The sequence below is a fragment of the Dama dama genome, chromosome 32 (assembly GCF_033118175.1).
Source record: "Dama dama isolate Ldn47 chromosome 32, ASM3311817v1, whole genome shotgun sequence".
Taxonomy (NCBI): Eukaryota; Metazoa; Chordata; class Mammalia; order Artiodactyla; family Cervidae; genus Dama; species Dama dama.
The window spans coordinates 10,041,225-10,060,847 of record NC_083712.1 but is presented as its reverse complement, the minus strand read 5'-3'; the positions used below and the strand labels follow the sequence as shown (position 1 = coordinate 10,060,847).

The window sequence follows — 19,623 nt, the reverse complement described above, 5'->3', positions numbered from 1 at the left end:
TACTTTTGTTTTTCTTTCTGATTTGTTTCACTCTGTATAATAGGCTCCAATTTCATCCACCTCATTAGAATTGATTCAAATGTATTCTTTTTAATAGCTGAGTAATATTCCATTGTGTATATGTACCACAGCTTTCTTATCCATTCGTCTGCCAATGGACATCTAGGTTGCTTCCATGTCCTGGCTATTGTAAACAGTGCTGCGATGAACATTGGGGTACATGTGCCTCTTTCAATTCTGCTTTCCTCAGTATGTATGCCCAGCAGTGGGGTTGCTGGGTCGTATGGCAGTTCTATTTCCAGTTTTTTAAGGAATCTCCACACTGTTCTCCATAGTGGCTGTTTTAGTTTGCATTCCCACCAACAGTATAAGAGGGTTCCCTTTTCTCCACACCCTCTCCTGCATTTATTTTTTGTAGACTTTTGGATAGCAGCCATTCTGACTGGCATGAGATGGTACCTCATTGTTGTTTTGATTTGCATTTCTCTGATAATGAGTGATGTTGAACATCTTTTCATGTGTTTGTTAGCCATCTATATGTCTTTTTTGGAGAAATGTCTGTTTAGTTCTTTGGCCCATTTTTTGATCAGGTCATTTATTTTTCTGGAATTGAGCTGCAGGAGCTGCTTATATATTTTTGAGATTAATTCTTTGTCAGTTGCTTCATTTGATATTATTTTCTCCCATTCTGAAGGCTGTCTTTTCACCTTGCTTATAGTTTCCTTCATTGTGCAAAAAGCTTTTAAGTTTAACTAGGTCCCATTTGTTTATTTTTGCTTTCATTACTCTGGGAGGTGGTTCATAGAGGATCCTGCTGTGATTTATGTCAGAGTGTTTTCCCTAAGTTTTCCTCTAGGAGTTTTATAGTTTCTGGTCTTATGTTTAGATCTTCAATCCATTTTGAGTTTACTTTTGTGTATGGTATTAGAAAGTGTTCTAGTTGCATTCCTTTACAAGTGGTTGACCAGTTTTCCCAGCACCACTTGTTAAAGAGATTCTTTTCTCCATTGTATATTCTTGCCTCCTTTGTCAAAGATAAGGTGTCCATAGGTGTGTGGGTTTATCTCTGGACTTTCTATTTTGTTCCACTGATCAATATTTCTGTCTTTGTGCCAGTACCATCCTGTCTTGATTACTGTAGCTTTGTAGTATAGTCTGAAGTCCGGAAGGTTGATTCCTCCAGTTTCATTCTTCTTTCTCAAGATTGCTCTGGCTATTCGAGTGTTTTTGTAATTCCATACAAATTGTGAAATTATTTGTTCTAGTTCTCTGAAAAATACCATTGGTAGCTTGATAGGGATTGCATTGAATCTATAGATTCCTTTGGGTAGTATACTCATTTTCACTATATTGATTCTTCTGATCCATGAACATGGTATATTTCTCCATCTATTTGTGTCATCTTTAATTTCTTTCATCAGTGTTTTACAGTTTTCTATATATAGGTCTTGTGTTTCTTTAGGTAGATATATTCGTAAGTATTTTATTCTTTTCGTCACAATGGTGAATGTAATTGTTTCCTTAATTTCTGTTTTCTCATTGTTAGTGTATAGGAATGCAAGGGATTTCTGTGTGCTAATTTTGTATCCTGCAACTTTACTATATTCATTGATTACTGCTAATAATTTTCTGATTATGTCTTTAGCGTTTTCTATGTAGAGGATCATGTCATCTGCAAACCATGAGAGTTTTATTTCTTTTCCAATCTGGATTCCTTTTATTTTGAATTTGAGTTTTAAAACACCTTTTTCATTCTCCTCTTTCACTTTCATCAAGAGGCTCTTTAGTTCATTCCTCACTTTCTGCCGTAAGGGTGGTGTCCTCTGCATATCTGAGGTTATTGATATTTCTCCCAGCAATCTTGGTTCCAGCTTGTGCTTCATCTATCCAGCCCAGAATTTCACATGATGTACTCTGCATATACATTAAATAAGCAGGGTGACAATATACAGCCTTGACATGATCCTTTCCTAGTTTGAAACCAGTCTATTGTTTGATGTCCAGTTATAATTGTTGCTTCCTGACCTGCATACAGATTTCTCAGGAGGCGGGTGAGGTTGTCTGGTATTCCCATCTCTTTAAGAATTTTCCACAGTTTGTTGTGATCCACACTGTCAGAGGCTTTGACATAATCAATAAAGCAGAAGTCAATGTTTCTCTGAAACTCTCTTCCTTTTTTGTTGATACATTGGATATTGGCAATTCAATATCTGGTGTGTCTTCCTTTTCTAAATCCCCTTTGAACATCTGGAAGTTCATGGTTCACATACTGTTGAAGCCTAGCTTGGAGGATTTTGAACATTACTTTGTTAGAGTTTGAGATGAATGCAATTGTGCAGTAGTTTGAGCATTCTTTGGCATTGTCTTTCTTTGGGTTGGAATGAAAACTGAGCTTTTCCAGTCTTGTGGCTACTGCTGAGTTTTCCAAATTTGCTGGCATATTGAGTGCACAATTTCACAGCATCATCTTTTAGGATTTGAAATAGCTCAACTGGAATTCCATCGCCTCCACTAGCTTTGTTCATAGTGATAATTTCTAAGGCCCACTTGACTTCACATTCCAGGATGCCTGGCTCTAAGTGAGTGATCACAGCATCATGGTTGTCTGAGTCATGACGATCTTCTCTGTATAGTTCTTCTGTGGATTTTGTATAGTTCTTCTGTGCTCCAAATACTAGACAAAAATAAATGCATATTTGTTGTGTGTTTTCAGAATCATAAAGTATCTTTTTCATATGTCAAATTATGGTTAGAAATTTTATACCAGGGTTAATTTAAATATCTATTAAGGGTCAAATAAAAAATAAATGGCATACAATAGGAGTTCATGCTTATATGTGATAGGAAGAAAAAAGGTGAAATTTAAATATACTGAATAGTTGCATTTTATGTTCTAAAGTTACAAAAGAGAGGTAGATAATTTCAGTTCAGTTCAGCTCAGTGGCTCAGTCATGTCCGACTCTTTGCAACCCCATGAATCGCAGCACGCCAGGCCTCCCTGTCTGTCACCAACTCCCGGAGTTTACTCAAACTCACGCCCATCGAGTCGGTGATGCCATCCAGTCATCTGTCGTCCCCTTCTCCTCCTGCCCCCAACCCCTCCCAGCATCAGGGTCTTTTCCAACGAGTCAGCTCTTCGCGTGAGGTGGCCATAGTGTTGGAGTTTCAGCTTCAGCATCAGTCCTTCCAATGAACACCCAGGACTGATCTCCTTTAGGATGGACTGGTTGGATCTCCTTGCAGTCCAAGGGACTCTCAAGAGTCTTCTCCAACACCACAGTTCAAAAGCATCAATTTTTTGGCACTCAGCTTTCTTCACAGTCCAACTCTCACATCCCTACATGACCACTGGAAAAACCATAGCCTTGACCAGGCAGATACCTTTGTTGGCAAAGTAATGTCTCTGCTTTTTACTATGCTCTCTGCTGCTGCTAAGTCACTTCAGTCGTGTCCGCCTCTGTGCGACCCCATCCCTGGGATTCTCCAGGCAAGAACACTGGAGTGGGTTGCCATTTCCTTCTCCAATGCATAAAAGTGAAAAGTGAAAGTGAAGTCGCTCAGTCATGTCCGACTCTTCGCAACCCCATGGACTGCAGCCTACCAGGCTCCTCCGTCCATGGGATTTTCTAGGCAAGAGTGCTGGAGTGCAGTGTCATTGCCTTCTCTGAATATGCTATCTAGGTTGGTCATAACTTTCCTTCCAAGGAGTAAGCATCTTTTAATTTCATGGCTACAGTCACCATCTGCAGTGATTTTGGAGCCCAAAAAAATAAAGTCTGACACTGTATCCACTGTCTCCCCATCTATTTCCCATGAGGTGATGAGACCAGATGCCATGATCTTAGTTTTCTGAATGTTAAGCTTTAAGCCAACTTTTTCACTCTCCTCTTTCACTTTCATCAACAGGCTTTTTAGTTCCTCTTCACTTTCTGCCATAAGGGTGCTGTCATCTGCATATCTGAGGTTATTGATATTTTCTCCTGGCAATCTTGATTCCAGCTTGTGCTTCTTCCAGCCCAGCATTTCTCATGATGTACTCTGCATATAAGTTAAATAAGCAGGGTGACAATATACAGCCTTGACATACTCCTTTTCCTATTTGGAACCAGTTTGTTGTTCCATGTCCAGTTCTAACTGTTGCTTCCTGTCCTGCAGACAGGTTTCTCAAGAGGCAGGTCAGGTGGCCTGGTATTCCCATCTCTTTCAGAATTTTCCACAGTTTATTGTGATCCACACAGTTGAAGGCTTTGGCCTAGTCAATAAAGCAGAAATAGATGTTTTTCTGGAACTCTCTTGTTTTTTCGATGATCCAGCAGATATTGGCAATTTGACTCTGGTTCCTCTGCCTTTTCTAAAACCAGCTTGAACATCTGGAAGTTCTCGGTTCACATATTGCTGAAGCCTGGCTTGGAGAATTTTGAGCATTAGTTTACTAGTGTGTGAGATGAGTGTAGTTGTGCGGTAGTTTGAGCATTCTTTGGAATTGCCTTTCTTAGGGATTGGAATGAAAACTGAACTTTTCCAGTCCTGTGGCCACTGCTGAGTGCTGATAGAAGCAAGGTCCGATGCTGTAAAGAGAAATATTGCATAAAAACCTGGAATATTAGGTCCATGAATCAAGGCAAATTGGAAGTGATCAAACAGGAGATGGCAAGAGTGAATGTCGACATTCTAGGAGATAAATTAGACTTATGCAAATTAAAAAAACATTAAGAGCATAAGTGATTATATTTTTCATATTTAGCAATTTCATCATCTATGAAAATCCCAAATGGCTTAAAATATTATGCTAGGAATAAAAAATATTGCCACTTAATGCCTGTGGTGTTTTATAGTTTTTGATATACAGCCATTTAAGGAAAAATCAATTTCAACTTAGGAAAATACTATAATACACCTCACACCCACTTATCCCAGATAAAATTTGTGTGTCTCATGGCTTGAAATTGTTCTCAAACTTTAATGCATAAGAATCACCAGCGATGGTGTTACCAAGCAGATTCTGAGTCAGTAGTTCTGGGGTATGGCCCAAAGTGTGTGTCTTTTACAGAATCCCATGCTCATCACGCTTCAAAAAGAGTGAGTTTTTACAAATAAGCGTCAATGTTAAATGTTTCTTAGAGTTAATTTGTATGATATTCTAAGCTGAATTCCAATATCATATGATGCAGTTAAAACATTTTTGTTAGTGCCTTAGCTAGAGACAATTCCATTTAGGAAAGTGCCCACTTAATTGTTGTTGTTCTCTTTAAATGAGAAAGAGATAGACTGAATATAAAATATTTGTTCTCACAGGACTGGTGCACGGGGAAGACCCAGAGGGATGGGAAGGGGAGGGAGGCGGGAGGGGGGATCAGGATGGGGAACACATGTAAATCCATGGCTGATTCATGTCAATGTATGGCAAAAACCACTACAATTTTTAAAAAAGTTTTTTTAAATAAATAAATAATAAAATATTTCTTCTCATATTTTTCCAGAAGGATAGAATTCCCAAATTCACAGTTAAAGGTTTTCAAAAAGACCTCTCAGTATGCTTGAAAAACAAAAAGCAAAGGAGCCATATCATAGGTGTTTGCATCTAGGAAGCGGTTTCTTTAAAGATCTTTTAAAATGTGTATGCATTAGGACTGGTGTGTTTTATGCTAAATGTGGAAGGAAAGAATTTTATTCTTTCAAGAAATGCTAGATTCAATACATGATGAAAGTGAAACAAACCAGTATTTATGATTTAGCTCGTAGCTGATTGGAAGTTAGAGTTTTCTTGGTAAACAAGAGAGAGTTAACATCTTTGTTCATTTCTACAGGAGAAGAGCAGCAGAGAAACACTGTTTCGCTATTTGAATAATAAGAACACTGTTTATTCTACATGGCTTATAAGTGTGTGTCGTGTTTTCATAGCTGTGGGTCTTGCTGCTTGCCAAGAGCCAGCCCTTCCCAGCAACGGCATCAAAACTGGAGACCGATACATGGTGAATGACGTGCTGTCCTTCCAGTGCGAGCCTGGGTACACGCTGCAGGTATTTCATTTTGTTGTTGAAGTTCTTGATAATGGACTCAGCATGGTGATCCTCAGGCAGCTCATTGAAGACAAAGCCTCACTCTGTTTGTGAATCAGAGCTCTTGCATTAACCGTGCATACAGGTAAATTCAGTGATGATGCAGAAATAGCTTCTAAATGATAAAGGATCCTTTCAAGGTTGAGTATATTATTTTCATAGTAATTTTATTTCAGAATGAAATGTGTAGTCTCCCACAATTCTCAGGGACAAAGCGGTGACACAGTCTAGTTAATAGCACCATCCCAGCAACCCCATTATTGGACCGGCTCTGAGTCCCGTGCTGGTCCTGCATTGCAAGCTGTTCTTACGATTTAGTTCAGTAAATCATCAAGGGTCCATTTGTGTGTCAGGTAAATATGGGGCTCAAATAATAGACTTAAACAGTTTTCAAGAAACATTAAGCAGATTTCTAATAATCTTTTATTGGTTTTTCTATTAAAAGTTTTTTGTATAAAAGTTTTAATAAACATTTTATACATTAGTGTATAGCAACATTAGTCATTTTCCAGTCATTTGTTTTTCTGAGTTAACCACAAATAAGTGTATTCCCAAAATAGTTTCTCTCTGTCCTTTAGCATAATTCATGTATAATTCTCCTTACCCACGTGGACACTGCAATCTAAACAAGTATATTTATCCCTAAGTCCAATAGAAATATTGAAGCCTACTTATGTTTCTATGTTTCAGTTAATTCAAGTAAAAGAGTACTTTCTGCTGTTTGCTTATTATAACACTGAAGCTGATAGTATTTCAAGAGCATTATTTTTAGTCATATTCTGTAACCAACTTAAATAAAGCTTGAGTAATCATCAGAAAGAAGTCTCAATGACACAGCAGTGAAATGACAGTGTAGTATGTGATTCCATTTCTGCATGTGTGCTGGAGTAAATTTTTTGCATAATTGAGACAAGTCAGAGCAGCAATAGCAATTGTAGGAAGCTGATGGCCTGCCTGTCGAGTGCTTCATGTACACACCCGCATTAGTCTCACACAGCCTCATGGTGTGGACACTGGGGGCTCGTCTTTGATGGGGATGGGGAAGTGAGCCAGGCCCTGGGAGGAATCAGGGGCAGAGAAGCCGGCAGATCCACAGGGGCCACGTGCAGAAGTCAGCCCGGGTTCTTAGTCTGAGAAAATATCAGCAAAATGCCTGATACTTCAGTAAATGAAAGCCAGCACTGCTATTATTGTAAGTAAACATCAAGATATATAGACATCTTCACCCAAATAGCCTACCACCTGCATGTATAGATCTTGGTGGGTATTATAGTAATGCTTTGGCTCTGGAGAAAGGTGGGCAGACACTTGGAAAGTAGAACAGTTACTGAAAAAGCTTTGCTGAAAGGTCTGCCATGGAAGCAAGTTTGTAACCAAGCACATGAAGGCAGTGGTAACTGATTGCTTAAGACAGAGATCTCCCATTTCATGTGTTACAGTAAAAAGAATTATGAGTCAATCCCAAGGGTTTCATTTAGAGGAACACCTCACTCTATACTGACAAGCCTTTTTATTAATATGCCTTTGGTTGTTTTTATTTATTTATTTTGCCCTTCATAAATTTACGTAAACCATGTAAATACCGTGTTGCCTCCATTTCTCCAAGTCCCACCTGCTATCACTTGGGCTCCCTCCCTTCTGTTCACCTTCTTTCTACGCTTCTATGACGGCACTTTGCAGTTACTGCCAGCATCCTTTATGAGGGAGACTTCTCCAGCCCTCAGAGAAGAAACTAGAAAGGGTTATTTAATAAAGACATTTCTTATAATGAATTGTTTAATGTGCTACTTGTAGATAAAGGTCTGCAGGCACACATCTGTAGAGCCCAGGCAGGCCGCTTGGCTCAGGTTTTCAAATACAAACTAAGATTTCTTTTTTTTTTCCCCCCCTCATAACAATGTCAAGCATTGAGTATACAAGCTGTGACTCTCTCTCACTCACATGAGTTAAAAAGGATTCTAGACTTTTCAAAAAATTGCTAACAATTGGAAATTTTGCTAACACACTAGTATATTTGGACTGGCAGTGTGCATAAATTACAGTATTCACGAAAAGCACTGTTCCTTGTATGATTTATGCACAAATGTCTATAAATGCATCTGCCTAGTGTGACTCAGGATAAAACTGCAGAGACAGGATGCATCAAATATAAATCCTGGATATTTGCAGGATTAATGATTTCCTTTTCTCTAAACCTGTTTTACTTTTCTTTTAAAAGATGGAAAAAAGAAAATTCCCATTTTAGGCTAATAAGTAAATACACAAATTCCTGTCTTGTTTTGGATCCAGTATAAAAATTTTAGCTAGAATCATTAATATGAAGTATCTTTGTTGAAATCAATAATGGAATATGCCCTAGGTTGGTAATATATAACCATTTTACTGGTAGTCTTCCATAAATGTCTCTAAAGGCTTTTATACTTTATGCTTGTCCAAAATTTGGGAATAAATTTATTAAAGATAATATAATAGATCAGAGAATGAGAAGACACAGAGCATGAAATCTGGTAGGAAAAGCATTGTCCTGAGTGTCTTCTTTAAGTATAAATGTAGTCTTCCTGTACTGTAGCAACTTTTAAGAATGTTAGGAAATAGGAGTAAATGAGTTCTGTGGCAGACAAACCGAGTGTGAAATCTTCCTAAGCTTGGGGAATTGGTTTGTCATTGATAACAGCCTTAGTGCAAATTCTTGTTTGATGCGTTCCCAACATGGCTGGGACTATTTAACATGAGTTAAAGATGTGTTTGTCGTCTGCCTCTGTGCCAATTCTGTTTGGCAAATGGAAATTCACAAGGTTAGCACAAGTGTCACATGAGCCCACCAACTCACAATGAGGAAGAAAGTAAACATGAATAGTTTGCACACAGGGATGCCCATTCATTACCTTCTCTTTCATCATAAAAGAAATTTTAACCCAAAGCACTGAGAATTTAACCCACTGCTGTTTGATTTTTAAAACAGGAAGAACAGGACAAATTTTTTGAAGGTTGAAAAGTTGAAAACTTCATGTATTTAAAGGCTAAAGAGATCCTGAGCGATGAGGATTAATTTCATTGCAGAAGCATTAATATGACAGCTTGTGAGACTGATAATAAAATGAATATTAAGTCTCCCTTTTCTCCAATAAAGGAGGAACTGACCCAATTTTTTGCTAAACCATAAAGATTGTGTGAGTTGCTTGTGAACCATAGGCAACTGTGAAAGTTACCTTTGCATAAGCAGATTACTTACCAGAAAACATTTCACCATTCAACACCTAATATTTCCTAATCATTTGACCAAAAGTGATAACTTTTGATGACTTAAAAAAAAAAAAAAAAAACTTACTTTGGTCAATTCAGTTCGGCATCTTAAGCATTAGGAAAGCATATTGGTAGAAATACAGACCACTGAAAGGCACATTACAAGATTTTTATTTTAGTGACAAGAAGTACAGTGATTACGGGGTTTTTTTTTCTATTTTGATTCCAAATGAGATTCATTAATACACATTAGTAGAATAGATTTCACGGGTTTGGTATTTTTTACATTTGTGATTAAATCAAAAGGGAAAACCAAAGAGAATATTTGAAATTGAAAGAAAGAGAAATTCTTGCAAACACTGAAGCCTTCAGTACTCCATGTTCAGCTAGTGAATTTCATTTCATCTTTTCTCGAGCAGGGCCGTTCCCACATCTCCTGTATGCCGGGGACCGTGCGGCGTTGGAACTACCCGTCTCCCCTCTGCATTGGTACGGACACTCCTTCCGTCCTTGTGTTGCTGCGAACATTCTCAATAATGCAATGGTGATCTTCTTGAGCTCCTTTTGGGCTTCAAAGATGAACTTTTAAATTCCTTTCAAACACCTGTTAGATAATAGCTTAATAATGCAGTAGAGGTGTAACTGAGATTGGACATCTTCTCCCCCTGGATGTGGGTGCTCTGCTTTTCCAGCATCCCTGGACCAACCAACAGGGATTAGATGCCAGCTAGCTCCAGGCACTAACCACACATCACATGCATGTCAGAAGCCAGTGGATTAATGCATGAGAAGGAATGAATGTAGCTGGTCTGAGAGTCTGAGAAGGGTCCTGTTTATGCCTCAGGAAAACCACATCTCCAGAAAAAAAATTCAGAAGTACCAATAAGTGGTGTGAAGTTGGAGGGACACTATTTTATATCAAAAAGTATTTGCTATAAAGGCAGCTGCTCTTGTGGAGGGGCTCATCAGGATAGGGACTCAGGCACAGAACATCCATCTCTTTACTTACTTTTAAATGAAGAACTTTCCCTTAGACTTGGAGATTCATATATTTCAAGCTTTGAAATGAAATCAACTCACAGTGGATTTTCAACCAAATGATGTGCCCTTGCTGGCACTCTGTATTATGTGAGGAGATTTTTTTTCAAATAGCTTACCTATATTAGCCAAATGAAATTAATTCTGTTTTTATTCTGCATGTTTCATATGTTCTTGGTGTTTTGTCACTAAGTCAGGTCTGACTCTTCGCAGCCCCATGGATGTAGCCTAGCAGGCTCCCCTGTCCATGGGGTTTCCCAGGAGAGAATAATGTGGGTTGCTGTGCCGTCCTCCTGTGTTTGCATTGGCAAGTGGGTTCTTTACCACCAGCACCACCTGGGCAGCCCAGGGCCTGCCCGACACTATTTTGAGCATCATGACAAGTCCCAGGATGGCCAGGTTGTGGGTCAGGGCTGGCACTGAGATGGCATTCCATGTACCATGGGGACCCTCAGCCAGGGCGTGGTGGGTGCCCTGGAACAAAAATCCCATGTGTTCTCACCAGAAGATCAGGAATCTGCATAAAATAAGACATACAAACCCAGTGAAAACCCAATGTCCCTTGCTCGTTTATCAAGATAAACACGTTGTCCTTTAGCAATAGCAGTTTACCAGTAACTCTTTGAATACACTATTTAACAATAAGAAAGGTCTGGCAAGCAGGGAGTTTCTCCAGCAGGAGACCGGAAGTCAGGCCGCCAGCTGCTGGTGGACAGTGAGCCTGGGGAGGGGACTCAAACTTGAGGTAGAGCTGAAGGAACATGATGGTGTCACTAGATGAATATAAAGTGAGAGCGGCCCATTGATGGGCTTTTAAAATATCACAAAGGAAAAAGGGATTGATGCGTGGCTTTCGGAGCTGTGTTTGCACACCCATCCACTGGTTCTTGGGTTTTGCGATGAACAAAGGCACAGTCATATGATGTGGTAACGAAGCACTTAAGGAATTAGACTGTCGCTGTGAGCCTGCAGGATTCGCACTCATATCAGGCCCTTCCTCTCTCCTGGGACGATCATCACGGTCCTGATGTAAAGACGTGGGTCTTGATGATCAGTTCCATCATTCAGGCACTGGATTGGCTGCTCCTACAAGACAGTCTCAGTCCTCAGTAAAGATATACACAGATGTTTTCATATTTTATAATTTCCAATCTCTTTTCTCTTCTTGGTAATAAACATGCTCAAAATCAAAATGGCACAAATGTCCCTTATATTTCACAGTGGTTTTGATATTTCCATCATTGGTGTGGTTTGTGCTTGGACCTGCATGTTTAACCTCAGTGCAGGTTGTAAGAGTCCTGGGGGCACTGAGGGAACATCACTGCCAAATGCATGCAGGCTCACTGCTCAGACCCACCAGTGTCCACAACAGCACCCACAGACTTGTGGGTACAAGCAGGCCAGAGCCTTTATTCTCAAACAAGTGGTGTCTCCCGCAAAGAGTTAACCTGAGAAGTTATTCTCCAGATAGCAACAAAGTTAATGTTTAAAACATTGCTGGAATTTTTCACTCACCCACAAACATACATTCAAAGTTTTTTAAAAACTTAACATTTTTAACTTGCACACTGTTGACACCCAGACTAGGGTTCCCTAGCTTGAACAATTACCATATTCATTAAACTTTTTATAAGATGTTCAGATTTTTCCTCATATCAAATTTACTCAAAACAGATAAAGTCTTTCTACCTCCGTCATTAAAAAAAAAAAAAAAACATCTTGAGGGTCTCTGAGATCGGCCTCCCGAAATTATTTTGCCTAGTAAGAGCATTGTTAGAATATGAGTAAAGCCTTTTCCTGTGGCTTCCTTGAAAGAAACATCATTTGCATGATTGATTTGAAATACAAGAAATCACCATTTTAATAGGTCAGAAATGGTCAAGTTCAAGTATTAGAACTTCATCTGCTTCATGTTTCTTTACTATCAAACCTCAGCGTTAACAGTGTAAAACGTGCGTAACCAAGGTAAATCCAGGGACGAGAACTTACAGTCACACCCATCTTCACAGTGTGAGATTTGTTGCAGAGAATGTGGTCTCAGTTAGCTGCATTCCAAAGCTGGGAAGAATTCTGAAGGTAACATCCTGGTTAAAACTTGGATTCTAGGGGGCTTCCCTGGCAGTCCAGTGGTTCGGAACCCACCTGCCAATGCAGGGAACACAGGGTTGATCCCTGATCCAGGAAGATCCCACCTGCTGCAGGACAGCTAAGCCCGTGTGCCACAGCTACTGAACCCACGCTCTGAGATGCAGCCACTGAAGCCTGCACACTCTTTGGCCCGTGCTTTGCAGCAAGAGAAGCCGCCACAATGAGAAGCCCACCACTGCAACGAAGAGTAGCCCCTGCCCCTCGCTACAGCTCAAGAAGGCCCACATGCTGCAGCTAAGACTCACTGCAGCCAAAAATTAAATAAATACAATAAATCTTAAAGCTAACAGAGAAACTTGGATTCTAGAACCAGATGGAGCTGAAATAAAATTTCGCTTGTGGTTTGCCAGGGGTGTACCCTTAGACAAATTCCTTAATCTCCTCATACCTGGTTTCCTTGTCTGTAAAGTGGGATCATAATAATACCCACCCTTTAGGGTTGTGATGAGAATCAAGCAGTGAACTGTGTTTATCTCAGCCTACAGGTGAGCACATGACTAACGATCAGTAAGTAGTAACCAGTACAACCACTCAGAACCTGGAAGACAATAGGATCCTGACCGAAATGTGTAAGCTTGACCAGGCTGTTTTGAGAGCCTCTGTGGACCAGAAGGAGATAAACTATGAAGACCTATCTTTATTCTTAATCCACGGATTCTCAGCAGGGAGAACTAGACCCAGAAATAACTAAAGGGCATCCCATTTCTGTATGTGCTGAAGCTAGGGGCAAATGCATTTCTGAAGACTTGCTTCTGGGTAGCACACTCACTTGGGGGTGGGGAGAGTGAATTGTCCTAGAAAGCCATCGCCCCCTGGGCACTCACTCCACTTGTCATTCTAACAGCGACCTGCGGGGGCACCTTGAGCAGCATGGGGGGAGTGGTCCTGAGCCCTGGGTTCCCCGGCACCTACCCCAACAACCTGGACTGCACCTGGAAGATCTCCCTGCCCATAGGCTATGGTGAGTGATGACGTTTTTTAATTCCTCAAGATCCAACTTTTAATATATTCCTAGGAAAGAATTAGACTAAGTAAAAAGTGAGCGTTATTCTGTTGACCTAACTGTGTCTTTAATTGAATGTGGCTTACAGATTTAAATAAAGTGTTGGCAGAATAACTTTGAGAACAAAGTTATTTTAAAAGTCAGTTTGCACAGACTTTTGGACTCTGTGCAAACTGACTTTTCAAATAACTTTCTGTTCTCAAAGTTATTCTGCCAACCCTTTACTTAAATCTGTAAGCCACATTTTTTTGGATGCATGAGACAAGTGCTCGGGGCTGAGATATGAACTTCCAGGTTACCTACCTTAAATAATTCATAATTTTAATTGTTACATACACTAAAATCCCATTCTGGCCTGCTTCAGAAATGCACAGTCTTTGTGAAATTTTGATTCTCTGTCATGCCTCTCCTCATCTGCCTCATGGTTTCCTTATATTTTAGTTCATTAATTTGGATTTTCCCCACCTGCTGCTGCTGCTGCTAAGTCGCTTCAGTCGTGTCCGACTCTGTGCAACCCCATAGACAGCAGGTGGCCCATCAGACTCCGCCATCCCTGGGATTCCCTACCTGCAGTTGTCCTAAGAATACACACTGGATGAGGGTGCCAGATTGGATACTGGGGGAATGTCCCAGAATGTCCATATTATTGAGTACTTAGGCACTTAGTGAATGTTAGCTGAATGATGGGTGGACAGAAGCGGAAATGGAAATCATTGCCCTGGAAGAAGGTTATATATTTTAATTAAGTTTTCAAAACTCTTGCTTTAAGAGTCTCTGCCAGGAGGAGAAAAGGGGGGGAGGTCCACCTGCTCAGCTGAGAGCAGCTAAGAGAGAGGGCGTAAGGGAGCGGCCTGGAAGGAAAAGAGGCTTCCACTGGGGAAAGCACACATGAGATTCAGCTCCATGACCCCTGAAGTGACCCCGGAGTGTGGAGGCATAAGGAAGGGCAGATAGTTCACAGGGGTCACAGAGGTGCTCTATTTGTTCCACGTTTTTAAATTTTATTTTTTAAACAATGAACTCTCTGAGCAGAGAGGCTGTAATTCTGCCCCGTGCTATACCAAACAGAGGCCTTTGACTTTAACCAATGTTGGCTCAGCCATCCTCAAAGCCTGGTCTGTTTTCTTACCCTGAAGATCTCAAGATCTGGACAGGGTCGGTTCCGTGTTTGGAGTCAGATGTCAGGGGCTAGATTGGAGTTACAGTTGACCCGCGAGGTTCCAACAGGCCTTAGCATCTTGAGGGCCACAAACTTACTAGGAAAATAATGATAGTATAGGCTACTGAACTGAGTGAATCCCAGGAACCTCACTTTCCTCATCTCTAAAAATGAAATGACCACACAGGGTTATGGAGGATTCCCTGAAACAGTTCAGGCAAGAAATTTAATATAGGGCTTGGTGCGTTGTAAATAACAACAGCAAAATCCTAGCTGGTTTTTAAATTGTTGTTTCAAATCCTTCCCACTTTCCTTTCAAACCTCATTAGAAACACTTTACTCATGAATGGATATGTACATTTCATTAGTTTATTTTCCCAGCCTCACTGTTCCATGGTGTGAGAAGCCTGCTGGTTGGCATGCTTCCTTTCACTGTTTCCTCACTGAGAAACCAGTACACAAGACAGTAATTCAGGAAAAAAAGAATAGGGATCTTCTGACTTCATGATCATGATCTATGAGCCTAAAAAAGCATTTATTTCAAGAAAGGTTGAAATTTTTAAAAGAATTATGGAATATTATGATTAAAATTACTTGTCTTTAAAATGTTTGACATTGCCCAACACTAGGCTTAAAAAAGCATATTGAATAAGCCAAAAGGAGCTTTATGCCTGCACTCCTAAATACACGCAAAATAGTATGACTGTCCCTAGCTTTTTAGAATAGATAGTTATGCTTCAGAATAATTTGCTACAGATTACGTATAAGTACCAAACTAGGTATTTCTGACAAGTTGTGTAATCTATAAATATACTCCTAAACATGAAATTTTAAAACAGGAAAGAGGCATGTGCATTCCTGTTTCCTGGATTGTCAGTTTTGATTTGGGTTGCTTAGGTATTAATGGCTATTTTGCTAATAATTATGGTACAGGTATCTCCAGTTCCCCCAGCCCTGAAAGACACACTTATCCATAATATGAGACAGCAGTGCTTTTTCTTGAGAAAAAGCAGATTAGATGTTTTTCATCAGTGGAAGATTTTGTGCAATATTTTTTATCTTTTCACACAACCGCCTGTTAGATGTCCGACACACTTGTTCAGCAGGAGCCAACTCAGTCACCTAATTCTTCTGATTAATCCTACTTCTCTCCCACACCCATGGACCAATAGCTTAATTATATATGTAAAATGACCTGTCACTCTGGTATCACCTGAAAGCCCACCTATGTCTCCACTTGCTAATTACTCACCCCCCTGACAACTGCTTTCTGTGTCCAGCCTCAGTGAGAGCAGGTTACCGAAAGCAGGGTTCCAGCTGCTCCCCACTCTGAAGTCAGTAAAGAGGCCAGGTTGGTGGGAAAGAAGGTTTGCTTGATTTTGATGCGGGCATCCGATGGGGAGGGTGGACCTCTGTCCAAAGTCTGACTCCCCTCCCGGCCAATGAGGGTCAGTGGACAAGAGCTGTCATAGGCTGAGGGAGGGAGCTACATGTGGAAACAACACAGCCAGCTCTGACGGTCCTCTTCAAGTTGGTCGTCGGTGGTCTGACCAGCATCTTGATTGTTTTAAGCACAGTTTCAGTCTTCACCTTCAGTGTTGGTTTGTCCCATTTCCTTGAGGCCAGTTCTCAGAACTGTGGCAACTCATGTCACGACTACAGTCTGGTCATCTTGGACTTAACTTCTTCACCTGCTGGGGGGCTTTCAGTGTCTGTAACACAACTCGCAGGACACGGTTCAGATTATTATTTATAGCCTATGAGACAGAACTAAAAGTTCTTGACTACGCTTAGTGAGAGCACTTTATTATTATTATTATTATTATTATTTGGCCTCTTTTGACTGTTTTCCTTTGTTACTGCATTTTCTCAGTTCTCTGATTAAGCTTATTCATTGGCTAAGGTTTTTCCCCAGACAAAAGGCAGGCTGAGGACATGGGAGGTAAAGGACCATAGGGCCCTGCTCTGTTGCAAGCGTGCAGTCACTGGACTCCATCTGAGGGGCGGGCATGGTACATGGTGGTCCCTCATGTCTTTGGGCTCTTGAGTGTAGATGAGTAGAGATCCTAGTTCTGCCAGTGACTGCTGGTATGAATTTGCAAGTTACGGACATGCTTTGGAACTTTTGTCTCTTTTCTTTAAAATGAATACCATAAAATATCGTTCTCCTACAGCTGCTCTGAAGCAATGCCTGACATGGAGAAGGCATTACCTGACTGTTCACTGTTCTTTGTGACTAGGCCAAATGCTCTGATGTTGTTTGGTTTCCTTTCCTTTCCACAAATTTGGGTTGCTGTTTTGTGTGGCTTTGAGTATGAGCCCAATCGACACGGAACTTCTGTTTTCTTGGAAGTTTCTAAAAGCATAGTTAACAGAGATTAAATCAAGTGTGTTTTTTCTGCTTTACCTTTTATATTTGAAACCCTTGCACTTACATCACACACTGTGGGGTCAGAATTGCCTATGCCTTTGGGCCATCTAGAGGCATAGGGAGGATACAAAAGACTCTTTTAGAATATTCTCTCTGAATTCTGAAACTATTCACTCATTTGCTATATGTTTATTAGGCATAGAAGATGTACAGTAGAATACTGACTGTCCACAGGGTCTGTCAACTAAGAGACAAGAGCTTAACTCTGAAGCTATTGGTCAGCTTATGTATTCAAAGTTTTGTCAAGTCCAGATTCAAAATCCTTTCTGCAGATGCCTTTTCCTGACACTTAATTTCCAATGTGTAATGACAGTCAGTGTAAATTTCACCCTAGATGGGCATTCAGATTGGTTTTCTTGTTGCAATAACACATTTTTGGTATTCTGTGAGATAATAAAAGTATAACTAGGTTACACTTATTTTAATCCCTTCCTTTTGGCTTCATGATGTCAAACTGGACACAATTCGCTGAAAATTAGATAGCTGAAAATTCCATTCTAAACCAGATTAGAGCTGGGCTCAGTTCTCTTTCCTGATATATATTAGGTGATTTGATATGTGGCTGGATACTTTATCCTGCTTAATATGCTAATTTTTCATAAAATTATAATTTTCATAATTCTATTTCCATTTCAAGATTAATCCCAAATCAGAGAAAGGCCACTTTCACTATGTCCTTTACTTTGGAGATATTGGCCATCTTTTAGGGTTTTTGTGCCCCTTGATCTGCTTGCTGTCTCTCATTTTTTTCTCGACCGGGCTGCTCTGTGAATTTCAAATGTATCTCTGGATGAATTCATCTGACATTTGCCTATGCACATCTGAAATGAGCCTGTTTTAAGCCGTTTCCCTGCCATTTGATTTTATACCCAAAAAGGGAATAAGTATTTTAAGTGTTCTAATCTTGCCCTAGTTTCACATCCCATCTCGTAGTTTTTGGATGAAAAATAGAAATTTCAGTAATTCATCATTTGTTTTTTATTGTTCTTATGTTGGCTTCTGTGTTCTTCCTCCCGTGAAGAATGTGATGGGTGTTTGTGAAACTCTGTGGACCATAGGGGTTCTGGGCCTTGATACCAAAATATTTTTTGGTATCACCAAAAATATTTTTGGCCACCAAAATTTTCTTTTTAAATCCATTAGTATAGTTTATTAATTAGTCAAAAAAACAAAAACAAAAACCTCTTTATTGTCAGATTTTGGGCCAGACTATAAAAACAAACTGTTTTTAGTTCAACAGTAGGTAAGTGAATAGATCAGATACGAACAGACCTGTGGCCTACAGACTGGTCCAGTGGCTCAGCTCTCAGAGCAGGTCCAGAGAGGGGGCGGGTGAGAAGGAGGGGCTAGGAGTCCTTGGTCTTGCCTTCTCTCCTTCCTGCCTGCCTTTCTCCTTCTTTACTTTCTCCCTCTCCCTCTCTCTCTCTTTCTTTATCTGTCCCTTTCATTCCCTCCCTCTTTCTTTCTTCTTTCCTTGCTTCCAAATTTCTTTCAACTGATTGTATTTACTGGGATTTAGAAAGAAAATGAATTAGCTTATGTAGGTCTCTCCAACAGAGACATGCTTGATATTTTTTTTCATATTTACAGAAATGTTTTAAATATGGAGCTTTGTTGCATGTCGGTCATCTGTGATGCCTGGCATTAGAACAGTCAGGCCAGCCCCGGGCCGGCCTGTTCCTTCCCTCCCTGCTCATGTGTTGTTGTACATACACTTGGACTGTGTGATACAAACTGAGTTGCTCATTCTAAAAATGACCCAGGTTTTGTTGTCTTATTAAAGACCTTTCAAAAGTCTTCCTTCTGCTTTTTACTTTTTGAGTCTCTTCCTGAAATATTCTGCCTTCTACTTCCTTCCAATTTTCTCTATCAAACTAGGGTGAAAATGTTAATACGAAATAATTTTCTCCAAAAATTTGTAATATGTTTAACACCATGAGATGGTTAGCTTTTGTCTAGCATGTTTCCATGCTAAACCAGAGAACACGAGTTCTCTGTCCATCAGAATTGGTGTCAGTCTAACTCTGCCTCTTGCTGTGTTACCTGGGACATCACACCCAGCCTTCCTATACCTTATTCTGCTCACCTGTGAAATGATGGTAATAACCGTGGTCACCTTGGTAAACTGAACCCTGCGCGTGATAATGGACTTACATGTGTGCAACCAGAAAGGCCATTATTCACGCTTTTGTTCTTCCTAACAAAATTTTCTCCATAATTGATAAAATTGTGTTTATTGGATAATTTTAAAATTTATTGAGTAGCTTTAGGTTTTTCTTCCCTATTACTCTTTGCATGAGCTTTTCTTCTTCTTTTTCTTCTCTCCTTTTTGTTTTTTTTGACTGAATTCAGCTTTCGTTACCTATGTTTTCCACCAATACTAAGTAGATATGTTGGCTTTACATTTTCTCAGCATTTATACTTAAGTAAGGTAACCCTTGCAAACATGATCTTTTATATAACAATATCTTTAATTTCCTAAAACCTAGGAAATGTATCATATATATATATATATATATATATATATATATATATATATATA

The 19,623-nt window shown here is 39.9% G+C and overlaps 1 protein-coding gene across 1 annotated transcript in view; it reads left to right on the top strand.

The window, feature by feature from the left end:
• CSMD1 (CUB and Sushi multiple domains 1) overlaps window positions 1–19,623 on the top strand; it is a 1,628,138-nt gene that overhangs the window by 1,434,514 nt on the left and 174,001 nt on the right. The window contains exons 38-40 of the mRNA XM_061134533.1: window positions 5,902–6,020; window positions 9,722–9,791; window positions 13,333–13,449. Of these exons, the coding sequence (XP_060990516.1) occupies window positions 5,902–6,020; window positions 9,722–9,791; window positions 13,333–13,449 (306 nt within the window). The remainder of the gene's footprint in view (window positions 1–5,901; window positions 6,021–9,721; window positions 9,792–13,332; window positions 13,450–19,623) is intronic.